General features: G+C 43.3%; 1 protein-coding gene and 1 long non-coding RNA gene across 4 annotated transcripts in view; one reads left to right on the top strand and one right to left on the bottom strand.

Moving 5' to 3' along the window:
- The window catches only part of plbd2 (phospholipase B domain containing 2), a 50,903-nt gene that overhangs the window by 26,445 nt on the left and 11,435 nt on the right, over positions 1-13,023 (bottom strand). For both annotated transcript variants that reach the window (XM_084422205.1, XM_084422204.1), the window contains exon 2: positions 2,560-2,653. In XM_084422205.1, coding sequence (XP_084278331.1) covers positions 2,560-2,653 — 94 coding nt within the window. The remainder of the gene's footprint in view (positions 1-2,559; positions 2,654-13,023) is intronic.
- Positions 5,032-6,561, top strand: LOC311298879. 2 transcript variants are annotated; one of them, XR_014629007.1, is made up of 3 exons: positions 5,032-5,171; positions 6,226-6,308; positions 6,421-6,561. It is a non-coding gene; the product is annotated as an uncharacterized lncRNA (long non-coding RNA). The 2 variants fall into 2 exon arrangements; XR_014629008.1 differs by having other exon boundaries at positions 5,035-5,171; positions 6,223-6,308.

Raw genomic sequence — 13,023 nt, 5'->3', positions numbered from 1 at the left:
GTTATGATCGATTTTTCTCCATTTAAATAGACAAAATGGTAGCGGTCAGATAAGTATGATCTAAACCAGCTTAATGCTTGTCCTTGAACACCAGTATAATTTTGTAGTCGATCTAAGAGTATTGTGTGATCTATAGTATCGAACGCAGCACTAAGATCAAGTAAAACTAGTATTGAGATACAGCCTTGGTCAGAAGCTAAAAGTAAATCATTTGTGATTTTAACGAGCGCAGTTTCAGTGCTATGGTGCGGCCTGAAACCAGACTGAAACTTCTCATAGATATCATTTTCTTGCAAGAAAGAACACAATTGAGCGGACACCACTTTTTCTAATATTTTAGACATAAATGGAAGATGTCACACATCTAGAGATGCACAGTTTTATGCATACGCTTATATGTTACAGTAAGAGGTAATGACAGATGACATACTATACACTCAACCATCTATCCATTCATCATCGGAAGTGTCCAACATTCCGCACTTCAGTTAATTAAATGCATCATCTGGGCATCTGAAGTGCACTTTTTGTGATTTTTTCGCACTATTTAAACTAACAATGGCTTAGAAGAGTGCACAACTACACAAATCAGGACCACATACAGTGGGGAGAACAAGTATTTGATACACTGCCGATTTTGCAGGTTTTCCCACTTATAAAGCATGTAGAGGTCTGTAATTTTTATCATAGGTACTCTTCAACTGTGAGAGACAGAATCTAAAACAAATATCCAGAAAATCACATTGTATGATTTTTAAATAATTAATTTGCATTTTATTGCATGACATAAGTATTTGATAACCTACCAATCAGTAATAATTCCGGCTCTCACAAACCTGTTAGTTTTTCTTTAAGAAGCCCTCCTGTTCTCCACTCATTACCTGTATTAACTGCACCTGTTTGAACTCGTTACCTGTATAAAAGACACCTGTCCACACACTCAATCAAACAGACTCCAACCTCTCCACAATGGCCAAGACCAGAGAGCTGTGTAAGGACATCAGGGATAAAATTGTAGATCTGCACAAGGCTGGGATGGGCTACAGGACAACAGGCAAGCAGCTTGGTGAGGAGGCAACAACTGTTGGCGCAATTATTAGAAAATGGAAGAAGTTCAAGATGACGGTCAATCTCCCTCGGTCTGGGGCACCATGCAAGATCTCACCTCGTGGGGCATCAATGATCATGAGGAAGGTGAGGGATCAGCCCAGAACTACACGGCAGGACCTGGTCAATGACCTGAAGAGAGCTGGGACCACAGTCTCAAAGAAAACCATTAGTAACACACTACGCCGTCATGGATTAAAATCCTGCAGTGCACGCAAGGTCCCCTTGCTCAAGCCAGCGCATGTCCAGGCCCGTCTGAAGTTTGCCAATGACCATCTGGATGATCCAGAGAAGGAATGGGAGAAGGTCATGTGGTCTGATGAGACAAAAATAGAGCTTTTTGGTCTAAACTCCACTCGCCGTGTTTGGAGGAAGAAGAAGGATGAGTACAACCCCAAGAACACCATCCCAACCGTGAAGCATGGAGGTGGAAACATCATTCTTTGGGGATGCTCTTCTGCAAAGGGGACAGGACGACTGCACCGTATTGAGGAGAGGATGGATGGGGCCATGTATCGCGAGATCTTGGCCAACAACCTCCTTCCCTCAGTAAGAGCATTGAAGATGGGTCGTGGCTGGGTCTTCCAGCATGACAACGACCCGAAACACACAGCCAGGGCAACTAAGGAGTGGCTCCGTAAGAAGCATCTCAAGGTCCTGGAGTGGCCTAGCCAGTCTCCAGACCTGAACCCATTAGAAAATCTTTGGAGGGAGCTGAAAGTCCGTATTGCCCAGTGACAGCCCCGAAACCTGAAGGATCTGGAGTAGGTCTGTATGGAGGAGTGGGCCAGAATCCCTGCAGTGTGTGCAAACCTGGTCAAGAACTACAGGAAACGTATGATCTCTGTAATCGCAAACAAAGGTTTCTGTACCAAATATTAAGGTCTGCTTTTCTGATGTATCAAATACTTATGTCATGCAATAAAATGCTAATTAATTACTTTAAAATCATACAATGTGATTTGCTGGATATTTGTTTTAGATTCCGTCACTCACAGTTGAAGAGTACCTATGATAAAAATGGGTTAGTAAGTGGTTAACCCATGCTTTGTAAGTGGGAAAACCTGAAAAATCGGCAGTGTATCAAATACTTGTTCTCCCCACTGTACTTGATGGGGTTTGGATCAGCTAGAGAAGAAAAACAGTGGCCAGGCGAATTATATTTTATATTTTGAATTAATTTCTATAAAAACAATCAGTGCATGGTATGTAACATATTTATTTGGCAAAGCAAACATAAGTGCTTATTAACTTTACATGTTGTCTAGAAGCTATTTTGTACAAAGCGCCAAAAAAATGCATGTAGAATTAAAATCACTTCGCAAGAGATTACTTGCTGCCATCTTTTATAATCACACTGTAATGCTAGGAAGCTAGGAGCTCTGGCTGAGCTTTGACCTGGTGTTTGTTGTTGATTATCTTCATTATGTATGATATGGATTAGACGTGCACCTGTGAGGTGACGGAGGCCTCCACGAGTCCCGCCGCATACGCCTGCAGAGAGTCATTATAGACGGCACTGGTGCTGACCTCCAGATACGCCCACCTGACACACACACATCAATTCAAAGCCATGTTACTGTCATCTACTTGAATATAGCCTAGGCTACATTGGAATAAACACTATAACATATTATTTGATTACTTTATTTTTGACAAAACATACTATATTTAACATATGAGCAAAAATTGGCAAACAAAAGCTTATTTGAGGTGGCAGATATTTTACAGTAAAAATGTAAAGTTTGTCTACACTGAGAAATAATGCAATTCTTCATCTCACACGTTTAGTTTCCGCTATTTTGGACCAAATTAACATTACAGCAACCAAAGACTCGTTCTGCAATTTTAACTTAACCGCCGTCGACAGAGGCAGCATGTATTATTTGTAAGACAGCTCTCTCTTCAATGTCTCTCTTCATATCCACTTATTATAAGCATCTCTGGGCTTGCCTCATATAGCATTTAGCATTTAAGTTTATGGAGTTAATAAAGTGGAGCTATTAAAGTGGAGCGCATTGCCAGACCACATCCGTGTGCAGAGAAAATGCTCAAACCTGTTAAAGGAGCAGTAAGCGATTTCTGAGAAATGCTGTTGAACATGGACCGCGCAGAGCAACATACTTGTAGCCAATCAGCTTTAGGGGGCGTGTCCACTCATGATGGGGAGGAGAGTGAGCCAATCAGCTCTAGGGGGCGTGTCCACTCATGATGGGGAGCAGAGAGAGTATGCCAATCAGCTCTAGGGGGCGTGTCCACTCATGATGGGGAGGAGAGAGAGTGTGCCAATCAGCTCTAGGGGGCGTGTCCACTCATGATGTGGGGGAGAGAGTGAGCCAATCAGCTTTAGGGGGCGTGTCCACTCATGATGGGGAGGAGAGTGAGCCAATCAGCTCTAGGGGGCGTGTTCACTCATGATGGGGAGGAGAGTGAGCCAATCAGCTCTAGGGGGCGTGTCCACTCATGATAGAGGGGGAGAGTGAGCCAATCAGCTCTAGGGGGCGTGTCCACTCATGATGTGGGGGAGAGAGTGAGCCAATCAGCTGTAGGGGGCGTGTCCACTCATGATGGGGGAGAGAGAGTGAGCCAATCAGCTTTAGGGGGCGTGTCCACTCATGATGTGGGGGAGAGAGGGTGAGCCCGGGGTCACTTTGTCACTCCCAGGGCTTGATCGGGCCTCGTTGGGGCTTCCTCTGGGCCAACGGCCAGGGGTTTCTGCCAAAGCAGGCCAACTCGGGCTAAAGGAGCGGTTACGAACAGAGGCGGAGTTTACCTGAGTCAGGAGACACCAGCGCCGGATGAGTCCATACCAGCTAACATCAGCATTAAAGACTTTTAACAGTGTGGATTCTGAACACCGTATAAGGCAGAAATATTTATATGCGATGCAAAAGACTATTATGTGCACTAACCATTACTATAGTAAACATGGTAAATAGGACCGCTTGAAGAAATCAGACAAATCATTTAGTCTAATCCCAATCATGTTTTTATTTGATCTATCAGTGCATCTCGTCTCTTTATACTGGACTGTCTGATGTCCATATTTAGCTCCATAAAGCAACTCAGGTTTTTCAGGAGCTTCCTCTGTTTCTCTGACTGATAATATAACGGTACTGGGAGCGAGTGCTAAAGCTCCTCAGGGCGTATTTTTGGTGGCATATTTGTAGAAGTGATCGTTCTTTCTAATTGTGATTTATATAGCAACTATAGCTACTGTCAGCTACTGAAACAGAAACAGACACGACCGAATAAGTACTTTTGTGATTTAAGAGTAAATACCACTTTATTTCTGTGTGACTAATGTGCAATCTTGACAAGTTAATTCCTTATGATCAATGTATTTTATTGTAAACCTGTGGTAAAACATCAGTGCTTGGGTTTTAAATCTTTCAGCAAACAAGAAAAATGGCAACAAACGCTCGCTTTTATCATGTTCGTTTTGCGATCTCGCTAGTTTCCAGTGATTTCCTTCTGATTAGTTTTCTGATAAAACTTCCACTTGTTGGTGAAATGATGGGTTTGTGTGACGCTGTTCCAGTGAAGCGCCTGACGGTGGAAGCGCCGAGTGGTTTTGGGCCCGTGCTCCAGGTTTGGCTATTAGCCCGTTTAAAGCCCTGGCCCGCACTGGCCGACAGGAGAAACACGGCTATTCACCAGCCGTAAACGGGGGGGTTCATGACATGTTAAGAGGAATAACACACTGGTTGAGGTAAAAGTAACACTAAATGTGTTGTCCTTACATACATGTGTTAAGAAATAAAAGGTGTTGTTTTCAACACGTCGGTTTTAAGAGTAAAAAAATACCCACATCTCTGGTTAGTGCAAAAACAGCCGCAAAGCTGCAGAGAATCAGCCCTGGGGTGAGAATCTGCATTTCGAGAACGGGACTGAGGCGCGACAACTTTAACAAGAAATCATTATAAACGTCTCTCTTCTCCAGCTCTTCGTCATCAGCAGATCTTTATAAACGCGTCTCTCTTCTCCAGCTCTTCCAGCTTCAGCGGATCACGGTACGAGCGGCACTGACTGCGTTTACTGGCTCCATCACCACAACCTCAGCTGTAAGTCTCTCTGTCTAATGTGTGTTCATGTCCTTGCTATACACACCAGTTACAATAAACGTGTTAATCTTCAACGAGGACAACATTTTTATTTTTGGGTCACTTATTGTTTTATTTGTGAATAAAAGCATCTGTTCATCATGTAAAGCGATTGAGTCTCTTCAGAAAATTTGGAAAAACATTCATATGGGTTAGTTTTACAATGTCTTCATGAACTTTCTGAAGCGTCACAGCAGTAGTTGAGTAGCTGTCAATGGAGGGATCCGAAATCTCTGATTTCATCAAGAATATCTTAACTTGTGTTCTGAAGATGAACGAAAGTCTTACAGGTTTGGAACGACGTGAGGGTGAATAAATAACGACTGAAATTTCATTTTTTGGGTGAATTAACCCTTTAAAAGAACTATTATACACCTATGTGTGACAATACAAATCTTTTTCCAGGCGTTTGAATAGAAATGCATCAGTGTAATGTAGAACTTTTGGAATTACTATTAGAAATTTCAGTTTGATTTTTTTCTTTCTTGTTCAATTCATATGATCAATAGAGCCTATATATTCTCTTAATAATAATAATAATATTTTTAATACTTTTCTAAAACCCAAAGCGCAAATATAAAAATAATACAATACAATACAACAATGATAATCTTAATAATCTTTGATAGTCTTAATAATCTTGTTAAAGTGTCCCAACGTTGGTGCGTTTCTGATGGTAAGAGATTGTTTTGTGCTTATAGGTGAAAGTGCAATAATTAAAAATCTATTTCTCAAATAACAACAATTGCTGTGATTATAACTGTGAGCAAAACAATCGTTATCAATTTAACCAGTTTTCATTGACTAAAACTACAGTAAAATGCCCTGACATTTAGTCAACTAAAACTACATTATATATATTATATTATTATAAAAAATAAAATAAAAACTGTGAGGGTTAGGGTTGTGAACCGGCACTAACGGTTTTTTAATGATCCGATAAAAGAGCAGCTTTGATATATCCTCCGGCATGCTTTAACATGTTGCTTCACATTGTTGCTAATCTGTCCAGCAGGGAAAGCATGCTTATTCCAATCATAGTGGGTTTAGTCGCTATCGCTATCGTCATCGCCGTCACCTGCTGCTGTCTCAGAAACAGTGAGTGCTTCCCACAGAAACCAGTCCAGTGCTTCTCAAACACTATTATATAGAGGTATTATTTAGGCCGGTTGCGAAACTGAATTATGAAATGATGTTGTTTTTCCCACAGATGATTGAGGATCATTACCCAGCATTCCCTCTGAAGACTGCGCCTCACAATGATCACTCAAGACCAGCGGATGTGTTTTAGTCCATTTCTTTTTTGTCTTTTATTTTCAGTTTCTCCTTTCTGTTTGTTTTTTGTTCAGTGGCAGTTTTCCTTTATTTAGTGTTTTGTTCCAGTTTTTCATCTTATTTAGCTTTAGTGTTTTAACAGTGCGGAAGTTTTATCAGGTGGATTGTAACCGCTCAAAATTGTACTGATTAAAATATTGAGTATCAAAGACTAAAAATAACTAATGGTTTGTTTTGTTAGATTTGTTGATTAAAGGAAGTGTGAACATGTTTTCTGTTGAGTTTTTTCTTCTGAAGGTCTCAATGTAAGAGATTTCCCACAGTCCTCTTCTGTTCAACATGTGAACGCTCACAGTTCCCCGACCGGTGGAATAAAACACAAACCATCTCCAGTGCTTGTATTGTTATTATTCATCTAAAGGAAGAGAGTATATTAGATATATTTTACTCCTTTTTATTTATGTAATTGAATATTTTTAAATGCAGTGTATACTTTTTGCCCATAATTAAAAAAAAATAGTAGAGATTATTTTATCTGTTTTGAATATGATCCTAAAGTACATTTCCTGTTATATATATATAGGGGAGATCGGGGCACAATGTAATGTGGGGCTAGTTGTCACACACTTGTCTTAAATACTTCCACACATGCTAGCATGACGAAACTTAGTGTATTTACTAGTTGCCATATCAACACTATATAGAGGAAAAATTGCACCAAAATTCTGAAATCTTTGGAAGATATCTCTGAACGTTTCTTACTTGTGTTAATTTTTCATCTCTGTTTTTTGTGTTTATTTAAAATTAGACAAATCTGATATTGTTTGAATCTCCAATATGTTATTTAACAGTTGAGATAGTCCTTCAATGCTGATCTGACAGCAGAAACACTCGCCGGGTTTAAACCCCAGTTGTGCAGGCGGGGCATGTTGTCACACTGCGTTACAATGAGCCGCTATTAGAACTATTCTATTCTATTCTGTTCTATACTTTTATCAATTCTATTGAGAAAACATTAGAAAAAGGTGAATAAAGAGTCAGTGCTCAGAAATTATTCATTATTATTATGTTTTGAACTATGCTGTATAGCTGTTTTGCGGTGTGTTCGTTGTCTAACTCAAATTTTTTTAATTATTAAAAAATGCCATTATTTTATATGAAAAAGTTAATAATTGCAATTTCTTGAGAAAATATTTTAGTTTGTCTTGTATATTTTTTTATTAGATCAGATAACATTTCAATCTGTCATATGGTCATGTTACAATTAACCCCTCCTATGGGGCATGTTGTCACATTTCACTTCCATTCTGTCAGGGTATATCAAGAAAAAAGTATACACTGTAATAATAAAACTAAACCACATAATTATACTACAGACGTGTGAAATTAATGTGGGCAAAAATAAATACTCTGAACCCTAAGTAGATTTACACAAACTGAGAAAGTCAAAAAGCTTTACGTTGTGCCCCGCTCTTCCTCATATATATATATATATATATATATTGAAAAAGCATTTTAAACATATTAGCCTCTACGGTCCTACAATGCACTGAAACATTACTATATGAAGTTGTAGTTTTTTCCCTACTTAACTGTAAAGGAACCTCCTCAATGTTAAATTATAATTTTATGTTAATTCGATATCTTTTCAAAAGTCATTTATACACTGAACAAAATTATAAATGCAACACTTTTGTTTTTGCCCCCATTTTTCATGAGCAGAACTCAAAGATCTAAGACTTTTCTATGTACACAAAAGGCCTTTTTCTCTCAAATGTTGTTCACAAATCTGTCTAAATCTGTGTTAGTGAGCACTTCTCCTTTGCTGAGATAATCCATCCACCTCACAGGTTAGACAGCATGATTATTGCACAGGTGTGCCTTAGGCTGGCCACAATAAAAGGACACTCTAAAATGCGTAGTTTTATCACACATGTCGCAAGTTTTGAGGGAGCGTGCAATTGGCATGCTGACTGCAGGAATGTCCACCAGAGCTGTTGCCCGTGAATTGAATGTTCATTTCTACCATAAGCTCTACCAAAAGCCAGACCATTAACCCTCTGGGGTCTAAGGTGTTTTTGGGGTCCTTGAGATGTTCTGACATGCCCTGACATTTGTGCTTTTTTCAGTTGCTTATAAACATATTAATGGCAAAGGTGTAATTACACTCTATTTAGCACAAACAGGGCTACCATAATATGTGAGCAACATGAATGTACATGTTTGCATTTTTGAGAGAATAATGTTTATGCATGGTTATTGAAAAAACTAAAAACTAAACTTTCTGAAATAAGGCCACAAAACACATACTAAATATGTGTCAATAAGACTTTTGACTAATGGATGTTGTCGCCTAGAGTTTTTTCTTCAAAATGATGTGAAAATCATCCTGCCTAATAATTCACATAAAACAATACATTGATTTAAATTTTGCAAAACACTTTCTGTTTGGAAAGGCAATATGCGAGTGGGCGTGAATGATCCAACACCATCATGCATAATTAGTGGTTCGCACCTGAGGAGACAATGGGGCCCACATACTTAATGAGCCATTCATTCAGGTGTGTCACTGAGCCACAAGAAAGAATGCAAGAGCAACAGTTGGAAGCATCTCAATTATTATTATTATTTTTTTTTTCAAATTGTGCTTGCAAAATGGCCTATAATATCCAAGGAAAACATGTCTAGTAATTGTGCAGTTAATTCTCATACTGTATTTTCAGTTTTGGAATATTTATCCTCTCCCCAAATTTGTCACTAATAAAACACAATAAAAATTATTTAAAGAAAAGGCTTTTATTTACCTTTTAATAGTTTGTTTACATCTACCTTGTAAATATATATATATATTATTAAAAAGGTTACAATTACAACAACAATTCAAGTGTAATCTTTCTTTGTAAAAACTAAAATATACATTTTATCATACATATTTCAAAGTTAAGGATTCATTACTTGAATATAGCCTAGGCTACATTGGAATAAACACTATAACATATTATTTGATTACTTTATTTTTGACAAAACATACTATATTTAACATAAGAGCAAAAATTGGCAAACAAAAGCTTATTTGAGGTGGCAGATATTTTAAAGTAAAAATGTAAAGTTTGTCTACACTGAGGAATAATGCAGTTCTTCATCTCACACGTTTAGTTTCCGCTATTTTGGACCAAATTAACATTACAGCAACCAAAGACTCGTTCTGCAATTTTAACTTAACCGCCGTCGACAGAGGCAGCGTGTATAGTTTGTAAGACAACTGTCACTTCAATGTCTCTCTTCATGTCCACTTATTATAAGCATCTCTGGGCTTGCCTCATATAGCATTTAGCATTTAAGTTTATGGAGTTAATAAAGTGGAGTTCCCTTTCATGGTCACTCCGAGTTACGTCGGATGACGACGAATGGGGTTTCGCTTAGAAAGCCTCTCACCTTCGAGTATATAAAACGAGCCAATGGCAATGAAATGCAATGGGTCTGCGGAATTTGCATAGCGTAGGTCCGCCCCCCCGTGGGGGTATATAAGGAAGCACGCTGGCAACATGCAGATATGTTTTCGCTTCGGAGCCAAGAGTTCTCTTCACTCCTGCAAGCCATTCTGAATCATCTTCACTCTACGAGACGAGCGGCTCTTCAGTGTGTTGGAGTGATGGCGCGTTCCAGCGAGATCGCATTGCCTGCTGCTTTTTCCTCTCTCTAAAAGAGCTACACGCGGCACGTCTTTTTCAAGACGGTTCGCCCGTGTATTTACTGGATGTGGGCGCGTGATTCATCTGCCTAACGGTCACGAGCGCTGTTTCGCGTGTTGGGCTTAATCACGCTCGGCAGCGCTCGTGGATGAGTCATGTTTTCATTGCGGGAACATGACCATCGCGATGTTTATAGATCGAGACTCAATGATCTCAGTGTGGGTAGAGTCCCCTCTGCCACACCCCAATCTATCTCTTCCTACGGGATACTTTGGCTGGTGGCCAGGGTGATCTGAGGGTTACAGTGTGGTACAATATAGAGTGGTCCAGACATGTTGATGTGAGGGGGTCTGAGAATTCATTTTCTCAGCTCCCCCATGTCCCAGACTGGGCTCTTCGGCGGGGTGGCTTCGGCCACCAGAAGCAGACTCAGGTCCGTCCCCGACTGCCACGCCAGCCTAAGCAGCACCCTTGAGACGGGCAGCTTGGTCGGCGGTATGGTTGAGGACTGCGCCCAACAGTCTTCGATCACTCCAGAAGCGGACTGAGGCTTCTGCACTGATGGTCATCCGTCCGTGTGGTCTCCTTAGTCTGCTTCCCGCCGACACCGCCTCCATGCGGCTCCTCCCTCGAGCCTTCACCGGCCCGAGCATGAGGAGGTCGCTGGAGGCTGGCACCGCCTGTCTCTGCCCCTTAGCCGGCTAACACCTGGCTAAGCAGCACTCCTGAGACGGGCAGCTTGGGGTTAAGGCTCAGTTCTTTCAGGAGCTGGTAGCAGGACCACTCCTTCCCCCGGTGGAGGGCTGGGGGAGAATCTCGTTCAAAAAGAACTGATGCTCTTTCTCTGAGCCCCAAGAGGCTGTGGATGACAGCACGCGCCGCCCACGGGCCACGCTCCTCTCATCCCCCTCTGTCGCCAGACCCCTGCCAGAGCACGCCCCCATGGGACGCTGGTCCTCCCCTGGCCTCCTCTGGCAGGATGCGGTTAATGACCGTGCCCCCGCACAGGGCCGCTATGCCACCCTCGCCTGGGCTGGTCATTCCGCCTCGCTGCACCACCGACGGTACGTTTGTGGTTCGAAGCACCCAGCTGGCGCAGTTTCTGGAGGTCTGGCTAGAGCTTTCCAGACTGTCCCACTGGGTCGCGAGAACCATCAGGCTCGGCTACGCGATTCAGTTCGCGCGGTCTCCTCCCCGCTTCAGGGGAGTCTGCTTCACTATGGTCAGTGGCAATGCCCCTGTCATGAGAGCGGATGTCACCACCCTACTGGCGAAGGGTGCAATCGAGACTGTCCCTCCAGCCAAAATGAAGTCCGGCTTCTACAGCCCCTACTTCATTGTACCGAAGAAATCCAGTGGGTTACGGCCAATCCTCGACCTGCCCGTCTTGAACCGCTCCCTTCACAGGCTGCCGTTCAAGGTGCTCACGGCCAAACGCATCCTCCAGTGCGTGCTGCCGCAGGATTGGTTTGCAGCGATCGACCTGAAGGACGCCTACTTCCATGTCTCCATCTTACCTCGACACAGACCGTTCCTACGGTTTGCTTTCGAGGGGCAGGCATACCAGTACGCGGTTCTCCCATTCAGGCTAGCCCTGTCTCCTCGCGTCTTCACGAAAGTCGTCGAGGCAGCCCTTGTTCCCCTCCGGGAACACGGGGTTCGCATCCTGAACTATCTCGACGACTGGCTGATCCTAGCTCACTGTCGAGATCAGGTTTGCGAACACAGGGACCTAGTGCTCCGGCACCTAGCTCGTCTGGGCCTTCGGGTCAACTGGGAGAAGAGCAAACTCTGCCCCGTGCAGAGGATCTGTTTTCTCGGTATGGAGATCGACTCGGTCGCCATGTGCGCGCAGCTTACGAGCGAGCGCGCGCAGTCACTGCTGACTTGTCTTCGCCAATTCGAGGACAAGAGTGCGGTTCCACTGAAACTATTTCAGAGGCTCCTGGGGCATATGGCATCCACAGCCGCAGTAACGCCGCTCGGATTGCTTCATATGAGACCGCTTCAGCTTTGGCTTCGCGATCGAGTCCTGAGGTGGGCATGGCAACACGGCACGCTCCAAGTTCCAGTGACTCCAGCCTGCCGTCAGACCTTCACCCCGTGGTCGAACCTCAGTTTTCTACGGGCCTGAGTGCCCTTAGAACGAGTTTCTCTGCATGTTGTTGTATCAACAGATGCCTCCACCACGGGTTGGGGCGCCATGTGCAATGGACATGCTGCCGCGGGCTCCTAGACAGGACCCCAGCGCCTTTGGCATGTCAATTGCCTCGAGTTGCTGGCTGTACGTCTCGCCCTGCACCGCTTCCGTGCGTTGCTCAAGGGTCAGCACGTACTAGTCCGATCAGACAATACTGCGACAGTAGCGTACATCAACCATCAAGGTGGTCTGCGCTCCCGCCGTATGTCGCAACTCGCTCGTAGACCTCACAGGTAGACCTGTTTGCCTCCTACGACTCATCCCACTGCGACCTGTATTATTCCCTGACCGAGGGCACGCTCGGCACGGATGCACTGGCGCACAGCTGGCCGCGGGGCTTACGCAAGTATGCGTTTCCCCCAGTGAGCCTCCTTGCGCAGACTTTGCGCAAGATCAGGGAGGCCGAGGAGCAGGTCATTTTGGTTGCCCCGTATTGGCACAACCGGACCTGGTTCTCAGAACTAGTACTCCTCGCGACAGCAGGTTCCTGAGGGGAGCGAGGAGACTGAATCCTCCTCGCCCTCCCCTAGTACCCTCTTGGGACCTCTCAGTGGTTTTAACTGCCCTGCAGTTTGAGTGCTCCCTTTGAGCCTCTGCAATCAGTGGAGCTTAAGTTCCTGTCAATGAAGACAGCGCTCCTGGTTGC

The sequence above is a fragment of the Rutilus rutilus genome (assembly GCF_951802725.1).
Source record: "Rutilus rutilus genome assembly, chromosome: 10".
NCBI classification, from domain to species: Eukaryota; Metazoa; Chordata; class Actinopteri; order Cypriniformes; family Leuciscidae; genus Rutilus; species Rutilus rutilus.
Note: the sequence above shows the minus strand (reverse complement) of the source record. Positions and strands in the feature narration are given on the sequence as shown.